Source organism: Stenella coeruleoalba, assembly GCF_951394435.1.
Source record: "Stenella coeruleoalba genome assembly, chromosome: 7".
In the NCBI taxonomy this organism is placed as follows: domain Eukaryota; kingdom Metazoa; phylum Chordata; class Mammalia; order Artiodactyla; family Delphinidae; genus Stenella; species Stenella coeruleoalba.
This window is the reverse complement of record NC_137153.1, coordinates 94,063,854-94,086,726: the sequence shown is the minus strand read 5'-3', so window position 1 is coordinate 94,086,726 and position 22,873 is coordinate 94,063,854. Positions and strand designations below refer to the sequence as shown.

Here is a 22,873-nt window from a genome sequence, read left to right as displayed (position 1 = left end):
GTATAGTATCATGTCATCTGCAAACAGTGACAGCTTTACTTCTTCTTTTCCGATTTGGATTCCTTTTATTTCCTTTTCTTCTCTGATTGCTGTGGCTAAAACTTCCAAAAGTATGTTGAATAAGAGTGGTGAGAGTGGGAAACTTTGTCTTGTTCCTGATCTTAGTGGAAATGCTTTCAGTTTTTCACCATTGAGCTCGATGTTGGCTGCGGGTTTGTCATATCATATATGGCCTTTATTATGTTGAGGAAAGTTCCCTCTATGCCTACTTTCTGCAGGGTTTTTATCATAAATGGGTGTTGAATTTTGTCAAAAGCTTTCTCTGCATCTATTGAGATGATCATATGGTTTTTCTCCTTCAATTTGTTAATATGGTGTATCACGTTGATTGATTTGTGTATACTGAAGAATCCTTGCATTCCTCGAATAAACCCCACTTGATCATGGTGTATGATACTTTTAATGTGCTGCTGAATTCTGTTTCCTAGTATTTAGTTGGGGATTTTTGCATCTAAGTTCATCAGTGATATTGGCCTGTAGTTTTCTTTCTTTGTGACGTCTTTGTCTGGTTTTGGTATCAGGGTGATGGTGGCCTCAAAGAATGAGCTTGGGAGTGTTCCTCCCTCTGCTATATTCTGGAAGAGTTTGAGAAGGATAAGTGTTAGCTCTTCTCTAAATGTTTGAGAGAATTCACCTGTGAAGCCATCTGGTCCTGGGCTTTTGTTTGTTGGAAGATTTTAAATCACAGTTTCAATATCATTGCCTGTGATTGGTCTGTTCATATTTTCTATTTCTTCCTGATTCAGTCTTGGCAGGTTGTACATTTCTAAGGATCTGTCCTTTTCTTCCAGGCTGTCCATTTTATTGGCATAGAGTTGCTTGTAGTAATCTCTCATGATCCTTTTTATTTTTGCAGTGTCAGTTGCTACTTCTCCTTTTTCATTTCTAATTCTATTGATTTGAGTCTTCTCCATTTTTTTCTTGATGAGTCTGGCTAATGGTTTATCAATTTTGTTTATCTTCTCAAAGAACCAGATTTTAGTTTTATTGATCTTTGCTATCATTTCCTTCACTTCTTTTTCATTTATTTCTGATCTGATCTTTATGATTTCTTTCCTTCTGCTAACTTTGGGGGTTTTTGTTCTTCTTTCTCTAATTGCTTTAGGTGCAAGGTTAGGTTGTTTATTCGAGATGTTTTCTGTTTCTTAAGGTAGGATTGTATTGCTATAAACTTCCCTCTTAGAACTGCTTTTGCTGCATCCCATATGTTTTGGGTCGTTGTGTCTCCATTGTCATTTGTTTCTAGGTATTTTTTGATTTCCTCTTTGATTGCTTCAGTGATCACTTCGTTATTAAGTAGTGTATTGTTTAGCCTCCATGTGTTTGTATTTTTTACAGATCTTTTCCTGTAATTGATATCTAGTCTCATAGCGTTGTGCTCGGAAAAGATACTTGATACAATTTCAATTTTCTTAAATTTACCAAGGCTTGACTTGTGACACAAGATATGATCTATCCTGGAGAATGTTCCATGAGCACTTGAGAAGAATGTGTATTTTGTTGTTTTTGGATGGAATGTCCTATAAATATCAATTAAGTCCATCTTGTTTAAAGTATCATTTAAAGCTTGTGTTTCCTTATTTATTTTCATTTTGGATGATCTGTCCATTGGTGAAAGTGGGGTGTTAAAGTCCACTACTATGAATGCGTTACTGTCGATTTCCCCTTTTATGGCTGTTAGTATTTGCCTTATGTATTGAGGTGCTGCTATGTTGGGTGCATAAATATTTACAATTGTTATATCTTCTTCTTGGATCGATCCCTTGATCATTATGTAGTGTCCTTCTTTGTTTCTTCTAATAGTCTTTATTTTAAAGTCTATTTTGTCTGATATGAGAATTGCTACTACAGATTTCTTTTCATTTCCATTTGCATGGAATATCTTTTTCCATCCCCTTACTTTCAGTCAGTATGTGTCTCTAGATCTGAAGTGGGTCTCTTGTAGACAGCATATACATGGGTCTTGTTTTTGTATCCATTCAGCCAGTCTGTGTCTTTTGGTGGGAGCATTTAATCCATTTACATTTAAGGTAATTATCGATATGTATGTTCCTATTCCCATTTTCTTAATTGTTTTGTGTTTGTTATTGTAGGTCTTTTCCTTCTCTTGTGTTTCTTGCCTAGAGAAGTTCCTTTAGCATTTGTTGTAAAGCTGGTGGGTAGAGTAATCTTGTAGTTTTTTCTCCTTCATCACTTTAAATATGTCCTGCTAGTCCCTTCTGGCTTGCAGAGTTTCTGCTGAACCAGAAATGGGGATTCCCTTGTGTGTTATTTGTTGTTTTTCCCTTGCTGCTTTTAATATGTTTTCTTTGTATTTAATTTTTGACAGTTTGATTAATATGTGTCTTGGCGTATTTCTCCTTGGATTTACCCTGTATGGGACTCTCTGTACTTCCTGGACTTGATTAAGTATTTCCTTTCCCATATTAGGGAAGTTTTCAACTATAATCTCTTCAAATATTTTCTCAGTCCCTTTCTTTTTCTCTTCTTCTTCTGGAACCCCTATAATTCGAATGTTGGTGCGTTTAATGTTGTCCCAGAGGTCTCTGAGACTGTCCTCAGTTCTTTTCATTCTTTTTTCTTTATTCTGCTCTACAGTAGTTACTTTCACTATTTTATTTTCCAGGTCACTTATCCATTCTTCTGCCTCAGTTTTTCTGCTATTGCTCCCATCTAGAGTATTTTTAATTTCATTTATTGTGTTGTTCATCATTGCTTGTTTCATCTTTAGTTCTTCTAGGTCCTTGTTAAATGTTTCTTGCATTTTCTCTATTCTATTTCCAAGATTTTGGATCATCTTTACTATCATTATTCTGAATTCTTTTTCAGGTAGACTGCCTATTTCCTCTTCATTTGTTACGTCTGGTGAATTTTTATCTTGCTCTTTCATCTGCTGTGTGTTTTTCTGACTTCTCATTTTGCTTATCTTACTGTGTTTGGGGTCTCCTTTTTGCAGACTGCTGGTTTGTAGTTCCTGTTGTTTTTGGTATGTGTCCCCAGTGGCTAAAGTTGGTTCAGTGGGTTGTGTAGGCTTCCTGGTGGAGGGGACTAGTGCCTGTGTTCTGGTGGATGAGGCTGGATCTTGTCTTTCTGGTGGGCAGGTCCACGTCTGGTGGTGTGTTTTGTGGTGTCTGTGGAGTTATTATGATTTTAGGCAGCCTCTCTGCTAATGGGGTGGTGCTGTGTTCCTGTCTTGCTAGTTCTTTCGCATAGTGTGTCCAGCACTGTACCTTGTTGGTCGTTGAGTGGAGCTGGGTGCTGGTGTTGAGATGGAGATCTCTGGGAGATTTTTGCTCTTTGATATTATGTGGAGCTGGGAGGTCTCTTGTGGATCAGTGTCCTGAAGTTGGCTCTCCCACCTCAGAGGCACAGCCCTGACTCCTGGCTGCAGCACCAAGAGCCTTTCATCCACACGGCTCAGAATAAAAGGGAGAAAAAGTAAAAAGAAAGAAGGAAGGAAGGAAGGAAGGAAGGAAAGGAAGGAAGGAAGAAAGAAAGAAAAGAAAGAAAGAGGATAAAATAAAATAAGATAAAATAAAATAACATTATTAAAATAAAAGTATTAAGAAAACATTTTTTTAAAAAAGAAAAAAAAAAAAAACGGATAGATAGAACCCTAGGACAAATGGTGAAAGAAAAGCTATATAGACAAAATCTCACACAGAAGCATACACGTACACACTCACAAAAAGAGGAAAAGGGGAAAAAATAACAAATCTTGCTCTCAAAGCCCACCTCTTCAATTTGGGATGATTCGTTGTCTATTCAGGTATTCCACAGATGCAGGGTACATCAGGTTGTTTGTGGAGCTTTAATCTGCTGCTCCTGAGGCTGCTGGGAGAGATTTCCCTTTCTGTTCTTCGTTTGCACAGCTCCCAGGGCTCAGCTTTGGATTTGGCAGTGCCTCTCCGTGTAGGTCGCCGGAGGGCGTGTGTTCTTCGCTCAGACAGGACAGGGTTAAAGGAGTATTGTTTCGGGGGCTCTGGCTCACTCTGGCCGGGGGGAGGGAGGGGTACGGTGGAGTGCGGGGCGAGCCTGCAGCGGCAGAGGCCGGCATGACGTTGCACCAGCCTGAGGTGCGCCGTGCATTCTCCCAGGGAAGTTGTCCCTGGATCCCGGGACCCTGGCAGTGGCGGGCTGCACAGGCTCCCCGGAAGGGAGGTGTGGATAGTGACCTGCGCTCGCACACAGGCTTCTTGGTGGTGGCAGCAGCAGCCTTAGCGTCTCATGCCCGTCTCTGGGGTCCGCGCTGTTAGCCGCGGCTCGCGCCTGTCTCTGGAGCTCCTTTAAGCAGCGCTCTTAATCCCTTCTCCTCGCGCACCAGGAAACAAAGCGTGAACAAACATAAAGAAGGCTCAGAAATTCTTTGGTGGGTCCAAGGGAGGCACAAGGTGGCTGTGGGGTCAGCTGGTGGCTACAGTGATCACATGGTTCCCTCTGATGGGTTTGCAGCTTGATGTGGAATACTGAATGAAAGGGTCAGTTCATCCTCAGGATTCCTATAATTGACTCTAGAGGCCGCCATGAGAGCCCTCCTTATACTTTATTCCTCTTGATCTGTTCTTGATGCCTCTTAGTTATTTTCTGAAGATTGAAATTTTCCCTCTGATTTGAAGTTTTACAGTATCCAGACTTCTGTTTAATACTTTCTTTGAAGTTCTTAATTGGTAATTGTTTTTCATTTTCATGCTCTTTTTACACTTCAGATCTTCCCTCTCCATGAGTGCATGATTTATTTAAAAGTAACTTTATTTTCTCAAGTACTTTTCATTATATGAATTTAAATTTTCTTCAGTTTAAATCCTTTGCAATAAATATTTCAAGACATAACAGTACAAACTGAGGAAGAATGACACCCAAATGCCAGAAACATCAATGACTTTCAATCAAGATATATGCAAATGAAACAATTAAAGGATGAGCTGAGTCATAAAATGTAAAAAAAAAAAAAAAGAAAGAAAATTTGTGAGCTTGCTGAAAAAATAATTAAAGGCAATCTCCACAAGCTCTGCTAAAACATGGAAGAGCCAGTGAATGAAATGCTGGCCGAAATTCCAGTTAGTGGAAATACTGCACACAGTTCTAGATTTTATTGTATAATATGGGATTATCTGTCTTCATTGATTATACATAGAATTATATGTATTTATATATATGATATAATTAAATACATATGATATAGTAATGTAATTATATATAATTGTATCATAATTATATATTATTTTTAATGTGTTTATATTTTATAATATTTACATTTATTTCAAAGTAACAATATTTATCTGATTTCCATATTAACTGCCAGTCAACATTCCTCACTTTTAAAAATGTGTTTTGATTCATCTCTTAGTGGGAATAATATCCTAGATTTGAATTTTAGAACTATAATTGCATTTCTTTAGCTTTGCTCTTAACAGGCAATTTTGAGTAAAAGAGTTTTGAGTTTAGGAATAAAACCAGATTAAATGCAGAGGCAGTTTGCTTTTTTAGAACAGGAATAGCAAACATTAGTTCTGTCATGATCAGACCACATTCTTTTGTCTTATATTTAGTGACTTCCCACATTTATATTACCTGTGTATCCTCTGAAGGCATAGGAGTTTACCACTCTTGTTTAGTAAATTTTATACTGATTCTCTTTTTTCCACCACTATTTGCTTAATCACCAAAAAGTAAGTAGGAAGAGGAAAGATAAATTAGGTCATGGTTGATTTAGAGATGTCAAAGAAAGGAACCCTTTCACAGATAACAAGATAGCTGCTTTCTGTACACCAAAAAAGATGACTATTGTATGAGTCATGGAATTTCAAGATGAAATTGGCCTAAGGTGTGTAGTTATTGAAGTTGCTCAAGTTTGAGCAATATTACTCAATGTATTTTTAATATTTATAATGAACTGACTATAGTTATAACATATACAATGATTTACCAGTAAGCATGGGAATTGGTTTTAGTTGTTGAATTATCTTACCAAGGTTGATATATTATTAGAATTTTCTACCCATCTTCTCTGAACTCAGTCTTGCTGCTTTATCAGATATCTTTAATTAATTTTACCAATAATTTTCTTAGTTCACTATCTCATTCCCCATTCATGAATAATATCTTACCTATCTCAACTATACCCTTATATTAAGTGTTTTATTTTGATTTCTTCCTTTCTTTTTGAAAATTATGTGTAACTACCTCTTGAATGACCCATGGAGCATTTTTTAAATAAAAATCTTCTTTTAAAAAATTTTTTTATTTTGTTTTTTGGCTGTACCATGCAGCATGTGGGATCTTAGTCCCCAGACCAGAGATTGAACCTGCACCCCCAGCATTGGAAGAGCGGAGTCTTATCCACTGGACTGCCAGGGAAGTTCCGCCATGGAGCATTTTTGAGTGAAACTTATCTTTTAAAATTAGGGAATGTTAATAGAATTTAAGCAGATTTTCCTGTACTAAGTTCTTAATATAAATGAGATTTTAGAGTTAGCTTTTGATGACTGATTTTTATGTGTTTCCATCTGTATTATGTCTAGATATTGTTTAGGATTTCTGGAATGTGGTTGGCACTGTTCCTAGTTTCTCCTTGACTTTAGCATTCCATTGGCTAGCTCAATATGGAAATGAGTATAAAGGTATTGAATGCTTCTATTCGAGCCATTATATTTCCTTGACGTCTCATCCAGCTTTTTCAGTCTTCCACATTCAGGTCTATCTGTATTTTGGTCTATTTTCTAAGCAATTAATTTTGATATATTGTTTCATAAAATCATACTCACTTGAATTTCATTGAGAACAAATTAAAAATTTTCTAAAATGTAGTTCTTACTCCTGTGGTAAACACCTCCCCCGCAATAGTACAATTAATATTTTAAGTCTCTTACAATGGAAAATATTTTCATAGGCCTATGTTTTGTTATTCAGTGATTACTATATCTGTTCATAGATTGTACAAAGATTGGATGTCATTTACGCCAATAAACAGGATGGATGATAGTTTTCTGGTCCCCCTAACTATATACTTTTTGCTATTAGAACTTTCAGCTTTTAAGCAGAATGAGGTTAGGAGGGTGGTAAAGTTGGACATTCACAAGTACTACCAAGTATTTGGAATCATTTATCTCACCTTATTGAAACAAGAAGGGATATCCTGATTCTGTTGCCTAGTTTTCTAGTTATATATGGAGAAATATATTCTTACATTTTTTCAAAAGTTCTATAGAAGGAATTTTTTAAACCAGGGCTATCAAATAGAAATATGAAGGCCATAAATATGAGCCATATATATAATGGAAATTTTCTAGTAATCACATTAAAAAAACAGGTAAAGTTAATATTAAAAATATAAAAATTAATATTTTACTTTGCCCAACATATCTAAAATATGTAATCAATATTAAACACATTGATGAGATTTTACTTTTTTTTTTAAAATACGTACTCTTTACAATCTGGTGTGTATTTTATACTTAAAACACATCTCAATTTTAACTAGCCAGATTTCAAGTGCTTAATTGCCACATATGGCCTATGGTTCCCATATCGGACAGTATAGTTTTAAACCCTTATTAGAAAGACTGGATAAAGCACAGAAACCAAGGTATTATTTCTCCCTCACATGTTTCTGTTGCTTACTTTATATTTTAGGCAATAATCTATCATTACTTGTCTTCATCTGCTTTAACTATGTTGCATTAATTGGGATCATAGTCCACAAATCCATATAGTGTTTTTCACAGAGGGGTGGGAGAGGCTGTGAGATAACAAAAGAATCTTAAAGCAAAACAAACCAAAACAGAATAAAACAAACAAACAAACAACATAAACTTTTGGTCAGGGATACATGGATCTGTCCCTCTAATAAGTGTATATATGAGAAAGTGCTATAAAAAATGTGAATAAAAATGGCTTACTATGTTTTTTTCTGAAGTGCTTGCTCTGCTTCAGGACTCCATCTTCACTTTGATCAGTGAATACTTCTCTTTGGGACCGGCAGATAATTAATCCATACACTTACTTCCTAATGGTATTGCAATTGTGTGTTTTCATCTATTGTTTCTGTGAGTGGTTCAATAGCAAAAGATAAACAGGAAACACCATCATAATCTGAAAGGCTCTACTGTAATTCTTAATAAGCTAGAAAAAATATTTTACCATACAGAAAGGTGACTTGTTGCAATATTTATTTCTATGTTCTTTCAAGTTCAATGACAATGTAATCTTTGCTACCCCCTCCTTTATCCTGAACAAATATTTAATCCCTTGCTCAACTTGTAAATCATATGCTAACCAGCAGTATTGAGTGGTTCTCTAATATTATCTTCTAATATCTTTTTAAAAAGTTTTAAACATCTTGTTCATTTTATTTTCATTATGTTTCTCCATAGAGAAGTGATCTTCAGGGAATTTTTTTTTTCTCAATAAAATACACGAATATGCAACAAAAGAAGTAATTATTCAATGAATTAATCATATCATTACATTTGGTAGTCAGGCATGTTATATCATTTCTTTGATGTGAACCACCATTGGGAACAATCTATCTTATCTGTCATTGCAATGAATTTTATTAAAAATTAAAAGTCTCCAATCTGTAATAAAGCTAAAGATCAAGGACATGTCTAATAATATTTTATTCACACTGCAGCTGTGCTTTGGCCTTTAAATATTTTACCCATTTTCTAGTTTGCCATTTTGAGATAACAAATCCTATTTTAGACTCAAATCTCTATAGAGAAACAACTCAGAAATAATAGTTTATGCTTACGCATTTTGTTATAAAATATTTAAAAGCAAGATATTTTCTTAATGACTACAGTGATACCTTTAGCAGGATGATCAGAAGTAACACTCTATAAAAATACTGAGCAGCATTTTAGTGGTCATAAAATAAAGTACAAAACTGTATTAGGTCTCTAATAAGAGCATAGAAAAGTCTACTCTGCTGTGATATCACAGGAAAGGACAAGATTAAGTTAAGACTGACTTGAATGAAGAGTGTGCCCCAGAGAACATTCTCTGAGATTTGAGCATCCCTTTTCAGGGAGTAATCCCCAGAGAAACCTAAGAAAGTATACTGCTGGCTCTGTTTCAGGTGCCTTTTTAATATAAGTTAATTCCTTGTAGATCACAGTGTTTTAGGGTACAGGAGTGTTCATTAATTCAGCCAACACAATGAAATTTGCTGAGCTGTTCCCTAGAGATACAGAAATAAAGCACAATCTCTACTTCAAAGAGTTCACAGTCTAGTGGGGAAGGTAGACAAATAACAGTTGAACATTTTCAGTGGAATGTGTAAGTACATCTAATAATAATTTTAAAATTTACAATTAAATTTACCATTAAAAATGAGCAGTCATTGAAAGTTTTCTTTGAGTCACGTACTGTAAGTGGCATTCTTCATATCTTATCTCAATAAATGCTCTGTGGTTGATATTATTGTGACCATTTCACAAATTAGAAAATAGAATTTCAGACGTTTAAAGTATATGCCCAGGTGACCAAGCTAGTCAAATGATAGAGCTGGGGCATCAATCAAATTGACTCTGGTGCCCATGAACCTCTTAAGATTTTATTTTGGAATAATATCTTTCCTGTTGTTCTATATTTTACTGTTAACATATTGTTTCTTTTATGAAACTAACACTGATGGCAGACAGTGATTGAGACTACTTTTTCCTTTTAAAAAAAATCTTAATTGGCAAAGTAAAAGCTAGCAACCCTATGTCAGTACTTTAATTTTTATTTTTTTTAATTGTTTTAATTCATAAATCCTAAAGTCTGGAATCCTGCTCTAAATTAAATTACAGAGAATTTTTTTAAGTGGGTGGGAAAAGCTTACTAATTTTCCAGCCTGTATTACAGTTCATGGGGCTGCCTATCCATTGCTTTCTCAGAGAAGATCAGTTTACAAATTGATTGCAAAAAAAAAAAATTCTGAAGAAGGGCATCTTCTCTAAAGATAACAATTATGATAGTTGCCTCGTTACCATTTCTTGGCAGGGCTGGCTTTGAATCTTAAACTGATGTATGTCTTTTTTTTTAGGGCCTCAAACAAACCTGACCCAAATAAGTATAACTGTACTGGTAGTGTGGAGTGGACTTCAATTAAAGGTTTATGAGCAGGAAAAAGCAGATGTTATCTAATGACACCTGTTCAAGGAACAGTCTGGGGAAAACCTGTAGTCTTTTTGCTACACCTGCTGAAAGTAGCATCTGGAGCAGCCACCTTTACATTCAGATGCACGTTGGCATCTACGTCAAATAACTTATATATAACACATAAGATCAACAATGACATTCCATTCTGTACAAACCCAATTTTTTGAAGGAACTTACCACATCTCTTATATGCTATTTTCTGATCAAGTTTTCATAATAAACTTGTCACTATGTAGTAAAAATATTTGATAAATTTAATGAGTTAAGATAAATATTCTAGTGTATCATGTTCACCTATGGAATCTGTGTGCAAAAACCTGCCTAATTCAGCTTCCAGAATGTAATGTTTTGCCTCAAGCTAACAGTGATAGCAGTGAGGTAAGAGTCACATCTATTCCCATCCTCGGCTCCACACCTGTCCTTGTTATGGTCCCAGGGAATCCTGAGTGCTAACCATGCCTTGGTAGGATGAGGCAGCCTGGTTGTTTCTGGAGTTCCAAGGACAATGACTACAGCAGAGGAACACAAGCAGCGGAAAATAAACTACCAGTGAATCATTCACTCTGGAGATATGCCTTCTTTAAGAAATATTTTTGAAAATCATCAATGTAATGTTTAGGTTTAGCTAGGAGGGTGGGATTACTATTCCTACTGTAGTTCTCTGTTTCCATGCTATTTATAGTGTGGTCTCTGGAGGGCAGCACCCACATCACATGAGAGCTTGTGAGAAATGCAGAATCAGAATGTTTTTAACAAGATCCTCAGGTGATTCATATAAATGTTAGTTTGAGAATCACTGTTCTGTCACACATTTTCTATCTTCTGAATTCCAGCTCACATTAGTTTCCTTATGTATGCATGCTGAGATTATGTACCGTTTGATAGCATATACTCTCATCCTCTGATTCTGGAGTCTGCCCTAAGAGGTAGAGTGGGCAACTTGTGGTCATAAAGGTTTATCTCTGATTATATCTCATTTTGCCTATCCTTCCTGAGCAAGCCCATCACTACAGTTCAATTCTCATTATGGTGAAGTTTGCCAAGTAATATCCATTCTTTCCATAAGCACAGCTTTATCAAGTCATGGAATTTAGTCCCATGAGCATCTTGTATCAAGTTCTGTCGAACATTTCTGCTAGGAGATATCCCCAGCTGTATCTGGGATCATGTTCCAATAGTTGGTCCTTGGCAGTGTAGAGAGTCAGATTGCTAAAACTTTTCCTGGGTCGACTTCAGGCATGCTTATTTGCTAAGTCCCAGGAGGTAATTTGTTGATTTGTCACAGCTATCTTGTTTGTGACCATCTGCCACCTTAGGAGCACATTAATGGAATTAATTTGCTGTCAGGGCTGTGTGTCTGCTCTGGAAGCTTTTTATTGGAGGGAGGATCCTAACTATCTTCACTCCTCAGAAGCCTTAAGCATAACGAATTTGAATTAGGACATATGATTGTCCACTCCCACACTCCAGCTCGGAGTTGGGTCTGCCCTAATGGGTTATTCCCTAAGAGCAGCAAATGCTACCTCCTTCTTTTCCTTTTCTACTGAGAGGGAGAATTACATCAGGGAAGATTAGGAAGATCCCTGCAGATATTCTCTGCCAAATGAGGTTTTCTAACAGTTTTACTGTAAATAGTCCCATTACTATTTTCTCTAACCAAGCTTGGTTCTTCCTTTTCTGCAAAGTAGTCACTTTGTATACAGCTCTTTTCAAAAGCCTCTCACATTTTTAAGACATGTGAGGAGATTTTTTTTTTCTGATGGTCAGAATATGATATGTGTACACCACAGGTGTTCTCCATTTTATTGAGAACTCATTTGATTCTGCTCAGCAGCCAGTTGCACACCCTGAAGCATTTTCTGTTTTAATGCTGCAAATAGCTCCTAAGCCTGAGTGGCTCATTGACAGCGTTTTTCACTGCCCTGCCTCATAGTCCTGTCAATATTGTAACATCTCTGTGGTATAGTCTAGCCATAATTTTCTGGCAATGCAGTTGCTAAGGGTATCCCTGGTTTCAGATGGCATATAGTCTTTACCGGAAGTCTCAGTGCTTGTTTATCTACAATAGAAGTCTGTGCCCCAGGGGTTCTTTACCTGTAGATAAAGGACAATGTACATCCTGAACAGTCCCAATATCATGACCAAAGACTTCCTATCCCCTTCCTGCAAAACCTTCAAGGAAACCATAAACAAGACGAAAAGACAACCCTCAGAATGGGAGAAAATATTTGCAAACGAAGCAACTGACAAAGGATAATCTCCAAAATGTACAAGCAGTTCATGCAGCTCAATATCAACAACACAAACAACCCAATCCAAAAATAAGCAGAAGATCTAAATGGACATTTCTCCAAAGAAGATATACAGATTGCCAGCAAACACATGAAAGGATGCTCAACATCACTACTCATTAGAGAAATACAAATCAAAGCTACAATGAGGTATCACCTCACACCGGTCAGAGTGGCCATCATCAAAAAATCTACAAACAATAAATGCTGGAGATGCTGTGGAGAAAAGGAAACCCGCTTGCACTATTGGTGGGAATGTAAATTGATACAGCCACTATGGAGAACAGATGGAGGTTCCTTAAGAAACTAAAAATAGAACTACCATACAACCCAGCAATCCCACTACTGGGCATATACCCTGAGGAAACCATAGTTCAAAAAGAGTCATGTACCACAATGTTCATTGCAGCTCTATTTACAATATCCAGGACATGGAAGCAACCTAAGTGTCCATCGACAGATGCATGGATAAAGATGTGGCACATATATACAATGGAATATTACTCAGCCATAAAAAGAAATGAAATTGAGTTATTTGTAGTGAGGTGGATGGACCTAGAGTCTGTCATACAGAGTGAGGTAAGTCAGAAAGAGAAAAGCAAATACCGTATGCTAACACATATATATGGAATCTAAGGGAAAAATAAAAAAGGTCATGAAGTACCTAGGGGTAAGACGGGAATAAAGACACAGACCTGCTAGAGCATGGACTTGAGGATATGGGGAGGGGAAGGGTAAGCTGTGACAAAGTGAGACAGTGGCATGGACATATATACATTACCAAACGTAAAATAGATAGCTAGTGGGAAGCAGCCGCATAGCACAGGGAGATCAGCTAGGTGGTTTGTGACCACCTAGAGGGGTGGGATAGGGAGGGTGGGAGGGAGGGAGATGCAAGAGGGAAGAGATATGGGGACATATGTATATGTATAACTGATTCACTTTGTTACAAAGCAGAAACTAACACACCATTGTAAAGCAATTATACTCCAATAAAGATGTTAAAAAAAAAAAAAAAGAAAGTTTGTGTCAATAGATAGATAATGCTTTCACACCAGCTTTCTTTCAGGGTTCTTCCTTACTCATATTTAGGAAAAATCTGGAGCCAATTACTCTCAGCAACTGTAAATACTGCCCAACTTTCTATCTGTAACTTTTAACCAAGAATACCCAAGATAAGAGCTTTAAAGTACACCTAAGAAAAGCTTCTAAAACCTTCTTTTGATTTTAAGGTGTAATTCTGTGAACTAACACAATCAATATTGTGTAAATGTAGTCTTTCCTTCATCTTTCATCGAACAATTTAGCAGCCATTTGTGAAGACAAAATCTTGGATCAAATCTTGGGTAGTAATTGAGTCAGGTATGTAGATGGGTATAGCACTAGAATTTAAAACAATCCTGGGCAAGCCCCATTTGTAACCAGTATGCTAGCTGGGGTCACCCTGCCCTTCCATGTTCCAATTATAAACTGGAACGATTCTGTTCTACTTAGAATGTGTGTGTGTAAAAAAACACAGCAGAATATTGCTTTCACTCTATTAATGAGATAATGTAGGAAAACCTACAAAGTCACAGTTTTAAAAATTTCATCAGAGAAGTGAGATCAAAGAAACCTACTAAGCTAAAATTCATAAAGTAACAAGCTCTTGATAGGAAAAAACAGACTCATACTGCACTCATCATTGATGAAGAGGAAAGAAGGGGACTATGCTGCTAGTAGTTGTGGCTCACGGGACTAGTTGCTGAACAAGATAAAATATCAACTTTTTTAAAGACTAGCGTATATGCTGCCATGTCTGTGAACCATCCCTGGGAGCCCTAGACACAGTAGAACATGCACACACCCACAACTCTTTCTAGTAGGCCTTAACAGAGCACACATAGGAAAGATGGTAGGCAAGAGAACTGAGGTACTCTCTTAGCACCTGTGTGCCAAGCAGGCTGATAGGAGCAGAATCAACAGAACTCCACAGGTACTCCAGGCCTTGAGAGAGTATGAAGTGGTGACTACCTGTGGCTGGAGGAGTGACAGGAGAGCTGATGAGAGAGACTCCCCAGTGAGGTCTAGGCACTCATTGTATGTGAAGCCTGAAACCTGAACAGGTAATGGAGCAGAACCATACAGGCATCCTGGGTTTTTCACTGAGTATGAAACATGGTCATGCACAGCTGGAGAGTGGCAGGAGATTTGAGAGAGAACCCCCTGAGTTACAGGTATGTGGAGCTTACTGAAATATAAGGACAGTCATGAGAATTGAGAAACCCCATAGGCACCTTGACACTCAAATTGAATCTATGGCAGCAGGACTTCCATGGCTTGGGCAGAGCCAGGTACCTGAGAGAGACCTTCCAGAAGTAGAGGCACAGGGAATCTGTGGTTGGCAGAACAATGGTCTCCCGAAGATATCTAAGTCCTAATCTTCAGAACCTGTGATTATATTACCTTAGATAGCAAAAGGAACTTTGCAGATGGAATTAAGTTAAGGATACTGACATGGAGAGATTATCCTAGACTAACCAGTTGTGTCCAATATCATCATAAGGGTACTTATGAGTGAAAATGGGAGGCAGAAAATCAGAATGTGAGAGGAGATGTGACCGTGGAAGCAGAGATTTGGACTGATGCAGTTGCTGGGTTTGAAGATAAAAGGGAGCCATCAGCCAAGGAAAGCAGGTGGCCCCTAGAAACTGGAAAGGGACTAGGAAACAGATTCTTGCCCAATACATCCAGAAGGAATACAGCCCAGCCAACACCTTCATTTTAGCTCAGACTTCCAACCTCCAGAATTGTAAAATAAATTTGCGTTGTTTTAAGCCTCTAAGTTTTGGTAGTCTGTTACAGCAGCAGTAGTAAACTAATGCAAGGCCTAATGAAGTCTGAAAGCATAATAAGAGATCTTAGAGAAATCCCTCAAGCATCCCATATCTTACATGGGATGCTTACATGGGTATGAGGCAGCAGCTGTCTATTGCTGGAGAGGTGGGGTGGGTCAAGGTAACAGAAAGAGGTCTCCCTGAGGTGTAAGAACACAGAGTCTGCTGAAGGCTGAGGGAAACATAGGAGAAATGAAAGCCCTCAAGGTACCCAGGACCTATGCGAATGGGGGAGGGTTTTGATTCTGCCATCAAACAATCTGAAGTCTGTAGGAAATTGAATCTAACTAAAACTACCACAAAGCCTAATCCTAGCTCAATACAAAGCAGATTGAATCACTCCCCCACAACCTAACTACCCATCTAATAGAAGAAGAAACATGCTTATTTCTGGGCACAAATATTATTTACTTTAACCTTTAATGTTACATTACATACAATTTTGGCATTCAATTTTTTTTTTTTTTTTTTTTTTGATACGCGGGCCTCTAACTGCAGCAGCCTCTCTGGCTGCAGAGCACAGGCTCCGGATGCGCAGGCTCAGCGGCCATGGCTCACGGGCCCAGCCGCTCCGTGGCATGTGGGATCTTCCCGGACCGGGGCGCGAACCTGCATCCCCTGCATCGGCAGGCGGACTCTCAACCACTGCGTGACCAGGGAAGCCCTGGCATTCAATTTTTAAAAATATGAGAAATCTGAAGAGGCAAGAAAATATGATGCTTTGTCAAGAGACAAAAATGTTCATAGAAACAGACTCAGAGATGGACAAATATTAGAAGCACCAGGAAAGTACCATGAGAACCTAACTATAATAATTATATTAAAGGAGCTAGTAGTAGCAGTGGACAATATCCATGAAAAGGACAGAGAGATGGAAATTACAAAAAGAGGCAAATTAAAATGCTAGATATAAGAAACATAATATAAAAATAAAGAAATTTTTGGATAGGCTAATTAATAGACTGAACATAGCAGGGGAAATAGTCAGTAAACTTGAAAACAAGTCAACAGAAATGACCCAAACAGAAACAAAGAGAGAAAATGAGTAATGGATAAGCAGTGCATCTGAGATCTGTAGGGATACTATGAAACAGTCTAGTATGCATGTAATTATAGTTCCAGAAGGAGAAAGGAGAAAGAGTGGAGCAAAAGAAGTATTTGAATGCATATTGGCTAAGAATTTTTCAAAACTTATAAAATACATTATCATATATCCAAGATGCTTAGAAAACACCAATTAGGGTATACACAAAGATAACCATACCTAGGGACATCAGAGACATATTGCTACAGATGAAGAAGACACAATCTTGAAAGCATAATAAAAACATATAGTATATAAGGGAACAACAACATGAAGTACGGCTGGAATATTCTCAGAAATAACAGAAGCCAGAAGGCAAAAGAGCAGCATCTTTAATGTGCTAAAATAGAAAAAAAAAACCTTATCTACCAAGAATTCCATATCAAGCAGCATACTCTTCAAAAATTAAGGCAACATATAGACATTTTTAGACAAAATCAGACAAAAACTGATTTTGTCTCTATAAGATGTACACTACAAAACATGCTAAAGAAATGCCAAAGGAAATTAAGCCAAAAGGAAATTATGCAGATAGAAACCAAACATTTGGGGTAGGAATGGAGAACCTCAGGAAGTACCTGGTAAATGTGATGGGAAATAAAGAAGCTCTTTTTAAAAAATCCTCTCTCTCTCAATGTAAATATATCTATTTAAAGACTGTTAACTGTTTAAATTAAGAATACTAAGAATATAATGTAGAGTTTATAGTGTATGTAGGTACAAAATACCTGACAACAAAAATTTAAGGGTGGGAGGATCATATTTGAAAGTGTACTGTTACAATAATCTTACATTGTTTATGAAGTGGTAAAATATTTTTTAAGGCAACTGCTGATAATTTAAAGATGCATACTATACTATGAAGAGTTAGCACTAAATAAATCACACAAAGTGGCATAACTATACAGTCAAGAAGAGGTAAAATGGAGTTCTCAAAAACAAAAAAGTTATGAAAAGATAAAAGAAACAAAGATTATGACCAACAGAAATTAAACTCCAAGAGGACAGACTTAAGCCTAAACATATGAATAACTGTATTAAATGTGAATGGGCTAAGCACCTTAACTAAAAGATGGAGATTGTCAAATCCGACAAAAAACAATGACCAACCGACCAACTATATGCTGTTTATAAGAAGCACATTTTATAAGCACTGACAGGTTCAGATTTAAAGATGGAAAACTTTATATATAAATTACATAAATATAAATACATATGAATATATAATTAAACTGGCACAAACCACAATCATTTGGGTGGAGCTCCTCTATCCAGAGATGTTTTGGAAGATGTCTCCCCTTATCCTTTCTGATCTCAAGTCCATGCATCTATGGAATTAATTCAATTATAGGAATCATTTTATCATCCACAGCATGCTGTCACCTTCTAGAACTATGTTGTGCTATGTTGGAAAAATCCTGATGTATTTACTCATCAAAAGCCATGGCATAGAAGGTTAACAGAAAGGAGTTTTTCCAGAAAGGAGTAGTTAGCAGTGTTTAATGCTGTTGACAGGCAATGAAGTGTGCATGTTGGACAGAGTAGCAGAAGAGAATTGCTAACTTTGGAGCTGATATGGGGCAGAAACCAAATGCCATACATTTTCTACCTTCACTTGGGCCCTAGTTATCTTTAATCATCTTTAGATCATCTTTAATTGTGCAATCTACTGAGATAACTTTTGCCTTGGTGCTACTCACAACGTAAGGTTATTTTCACAGTAAGTCAGCATTCTTTGCTATATAGAAGATTAAAATATAGTGGCTGTCAAGTCTCTAAGAAGAGTGAGGGTAAGGAGCACAGAGAGGTGACAGTATAGCCAAGGAAGCAGTGGTGAGACAGGGTGGAGGATGGCTGTGGGGGGAGGTTACAACATGCTCTAAAGCCAAGGAAATGGCAATGGAGGTGGTTATAGGACTTATAGCTGTGGAAGTGGTAGTGGTGATAGAGTCAAGGGAGGCTGCTGAGTGCCTCTCTCCTTTATGTATAAACAAGTAGATATATTGAGAATAATAGGGGCCAGGAAGGGATTTACAAATATAGAAAGAACCATGCGGTGTTAGACTGGAATTGAAGGTAGAAGTATGGAGAGATTTTTTTAGTATACATTCATAGAAAGATTTGGAAATAGAGATGTGTATATATATCTTAACTCTATCATTCTCTATAGGCTGAGAAGGCCCAGAAGCAATGGTGCTCCAGTAGCAATGAGCACACTGAGCACTGAGATCTTTGCTTCTAAACACCAGCCTCCACTGAAAGGAACCAGAGCTCATTATAAAAGTGGATGATTCTAGGAATGGTCAGAGGAAGAACAAGATGAACCTAGAGCACATTGTGCCAAAAATAAGGAAATGATAAAAGAAAATGAGAACATTCCAAAAGGACACAGGTGCTATCTTGAAAGAGAACTCACTCACCAAATATGGGAATATTTGACCGTCAAATGTGCTTTATTATTTGCCATCAATAATAGTGGTAATGTGTTCAGGATTTGTCAGTGGATACTAAGGCTGCAGGATTGATTTGTTAAGGAACAGGATACTCACAGTCTTATAGTATCAACCCACAAAATACTTAATTAAAAAGGAAACACAGTCACTCTATGATAGAGAAACTTGGCAGGCAATAAGTTGACCAGGTGATCAAGGTTGACATAACCAGTGATAGGATGGGTCAACCCGATGTGCTTCCTGAGGGGATGCCCTGAAAAGAGCATATCACTTCCATGGTGTTCCAGCCCAGGGTACGTGGCCCTGAGATGGGTCATAAGGAAATATCAGATGGACCCTGGTTGATTGCCCTTTTACCAAAAGAAGTGCCTGTATTTTTTTTTTTACCTGTGGAAGACAGGAAAAGACTGAGAAACTGTTCAAGATTAAAGGACACTGAGGAGACAAGACAACTTAATGCAATGCATGATCCTGGACTGGTTCCTGGATCAGAAAGGAAAAAGAGGCATAGTTGACATTTGGTGTCTTTGAATTGGGTTCTGCGATCTGGATGGCAGTCTGCTATTGATGTTGATTTCCTGATTGGGAGGACTGAAGAGATGTTATATATGAGCGTCTTTGGGGAAAATACATACTGGCATGTTTGGAAATAATGGGCAATATGTCAATAGAAGAGAGGAGAGAGAGAGAGAGAGAGTAAAATGTTAACAATTAGGGAATCTGGACATAAGGGAAGATTTGCATAGTTCTTAAAACTTTTCTGAGAGTTTGAAATTAATTCAAAATAGATTATTAAAAGTAAGTAAATTCGGGCTTCCCTGGTGGCACAGTGGTTGAGAGTCCGCCTACCAATGAGGGGGACGTGGGTTCGTGCCCCGGTCCGGGAAGATCCCACATGCCACGGAGCGGCTGGGCCCGTGAGCCATGGCCGCTGAGCCTGCGCATCTGGAGCCTGTGCTCTGCAACGGGAGAGGCCACAGCAGTGAGAGGCTCACGTACCGCACTGAGCAGGTTGCTAGGCAGTAAAATGAAGATAATTTAGATAAATATATATATACATATATTTAAAATTCGAAGTATCTCTAGCTTTGGGATTTTTTTAATTAAAAATTGTATTTTTGGATTATATTTTGTTGTTAGAACTAAAGAACTAACATTTAAAACTTAGAAGGCATGACTTGGAATTTATCCAGACAACTGGAATTGAAGGCAATATATTCCAGTGACAGCACTGGAATTAGCTTTTGCCTCCGTGTGTATTATTTTACTTGTAAATTGACGGACCAATTCAATCAAAGTAGAAGCAACAGTCATATTCTTAATGTCAGAAAAAACAGATGAAAATTAATGGACTCTGCCAAATAATCCTGTTTGTTACATGGTGCTAATTAATAATATGACAGATATTTCTCACCTTCAGATTGATCAAACTTAAGGAGAGTTTTTGAAACACTGTCACCATCTTCATACTCATCTTGTTCCTAAGCTCATGAAGAACTGGGTAAAGGAATTCCAATATGAACAATGTTACAAAAGGGTGCAAAGTATCTGGAGAAAAATAGGAAAGATGAAATATTATAGGTTAACTGAAAAAAGAAGAATCAGGACCTGACAGCAATCCAGTATGTGAAATAAATAAGATTAAACTGAACCCTGGGTGTGTGTATTGAGGAATCATGAAACTCAGTAACAATCATATTTTAAAAAAAATAAAAAGAAACACAATATTAAAGCCCATTATTAAAATAATGCAAAAACAAGCACCCAACTTGCAAGATGATTATACAAACTTACTAAATATCGGCTAAAAATATCAGTGATACTTATGATTGTGAAGAATACATGAGACACATTGTGTCTAATACTTTTAGATCATTTTAATTTAAGGTGAGAAAGTGGAAGAGATGAAGAAATGGCAGAAGAATGACAAAGACTTTTTATTTTAAAAGGGGAAAAATATTTCTTGTTCTGAGATTAGAGGAAAATAATTGAAAGGAAAACGCTAACACTGGAGCCAATAATTCGGCATTAGTGCCCTGTGGACTTAATATAATGCATAACTTCTACTATGTCACAATACAATTGATTTGTAATTATAAAGCATGTGTACTGAGTCCTTTTTATTTAATTTAATTAATTAATTAATTTATTTTTTAACATTAGAATCTGCTCCCCGGCCAATTTTTAGAGTCAAGCCTATGATTGAGCTTCATCAGACTGCTGCTTTAATTGATTGAATTGATTGTCTCAGGACAGCTTATAGGGCACTGGTACTAAATATATGATCCACAGACTAGCAACATCATTGCCATTATCTGGGAACTTGTTAAAATGAAAATTCTCAGGCCCTACCCCAGACTTCCTAAATCAGAAACTGTAGGAGTGGGGATGGCAATCTGTGATTTGCTAAGATTTCCAAGTGACTCTGATACACAGACAAGTTTGAGAACCACTACTGTAAGGTAATTTTTTTTTTTAAATATAATTTATTTATTTATTTATGGCTGCGTTGGGTCTTTGTTGCTGCACACGGGTTTTCTCTAGTTGTGGCGAGCGGAGGCTACTCTGCATTGTGGTGCATGGGCTTCGCATTAAGGTGGCTTCTCTTGATGTGGAGCACGGTCTCTAGGCACGTGGGCTTCAGTACCTGTGGCACGTAGGCTCTGTAGTTGTGGCTTGCAGGCTCTAGAGCACAGTCTCAGTAGTTGTGGTGCACAGGCTTAGTTGCTCTGCAGCATGTGGGATCTTCCCAGACCAGGGCTTGAACCCGTGTCCCCTGCACTGGCAGGTGGATTCTTAACCACTGTGTCATCAGGGAAGTCCCAACTTGTTCTTTTTTTAATTTGTCCAGAATGGTGGAGGAAATAAGAGTGGCCAGTCATTTCTTGAAAATATTTCTTTTCTTTTCTTTTTTTAAATAAATTTATTTATTTATTTTTGTCTGTGTCGGATCTTCGTTGCTACACGTGGGCTTTCTCTAGTTTCAGGGAGCAGGGGCTACTCTTCACTGCAGTGCGTGGGCTTCTCATTGCGGTGGCTTCTCTTGTTGCAGAGCACGGGCTCTAGGCAAGCGGGCTTCAGTAGCTGTGGCATGCAAGCTCAGTAGTTGTGGCACACAGGCTTAGTTGTTCTGTGGTATGTGGGATCTTCCTGGACCAGGGCTCGAACCCGTGTCCCCTGCATTGGTAGGCTGATTCTTAACCACTGCACCACCAGGGAAGCCCCTTGAAAATATTTCTTGATCATTTGAATTCACAGGTCATTTTTAACATTTCTGTTGATAAAAGGTCTCTTTTGCTTTCAAAAAATGTGCCCTTTACTTGGCATATCCTGCCCAGCACTCCTAGGAATTCCTATCACTTTGCCGGACAATGGTGGAGAAAGAAGAATAATTGAATAAAGCTGACACAGAGCAAACATTAGAGTTTACAGATTATTCATTAGGCACTTTTAGCTTCAAAATCTCATTAACATTGTCTGACAGTAATTTCAGAAAGGAGAGAAATGGGCCAGGCTTTTATATCTAGAAGCCAAAGTGGTTTTTTGTTATCTTCTATTATTCCTAATATGTGGCTCTATTATTAGTTTTTGACAACTAGTGCCGTGCCCCATAAGACACATCAGATTCGTCCCAGCAATGCTTCTTTGTTGCTTCCTGGCACTGCCATCCTCCACTCCATTGTGCTCTTACCATTTCCTTATTTTGCTTCTTCCCATCCAGCTCTTTATGTACAACTGCCTACAGTGTGTCAATTATTACGATGCACAAAGCATATTTAGTCCTCCCTCTAGTGGCAATTTAGTGAATAGTTCCAGCCATTACCCTGGTTACCCATTCTTTTGCAGACAGCAACAATGATCAAGTAATAACTAATATATATTAGGAGCTAATTTTATGCAAGGCAATGTCCTAAGAATTTTACTTCCAACTGTGAACTTAAAAGGAAGGCACAGGCCTTGATA

At 37.6% G+C, this 22,873-nt stretch overlaps 1 protein-coding gene across 4 annotated transcripts in view; it reads right to left on the bottom strand.

Annotated features, from left to right (window-relative positions):
* The window catches only part of LOC307188513 (uncharacterized protein), a 263,852-nt gene that overhangs the window by 8,151 nt on the left and 232,828 nt on the right, over positions 1 to 22,873 (bottom strand). For 3 of the 4 annotated variants that reach the window (XR_013828959.1, XR_013828960.1, XR_013828961.1), the window contains 3 exons: positions 20,325 to 20,458; positions 17,701 to 17,785; positions 7,959 to 8,103 (listed from right to left, as the gene is read on the bottom strand). Coding sequence is in view for 1 of the 4 variants with exons in the window: in XM_079925746.1 (XP_079781872.1) it covers positions 8,066 to 8,103; positions 17,701 to 17,785; positions 20,325 to 20,458 (257 nt within the window). In the remaining 3 variants the exon portion in view is untranslated. Of the gene's footprint in view, positions 1 to 7,894; positions 8,104 to 17,700; positions 17,786 to 20,324; positions 20,459 to 22,873 lie in introns of those variants that run through there. The other variant, XM_079925746.1, reaches the window with a different exon arrangement.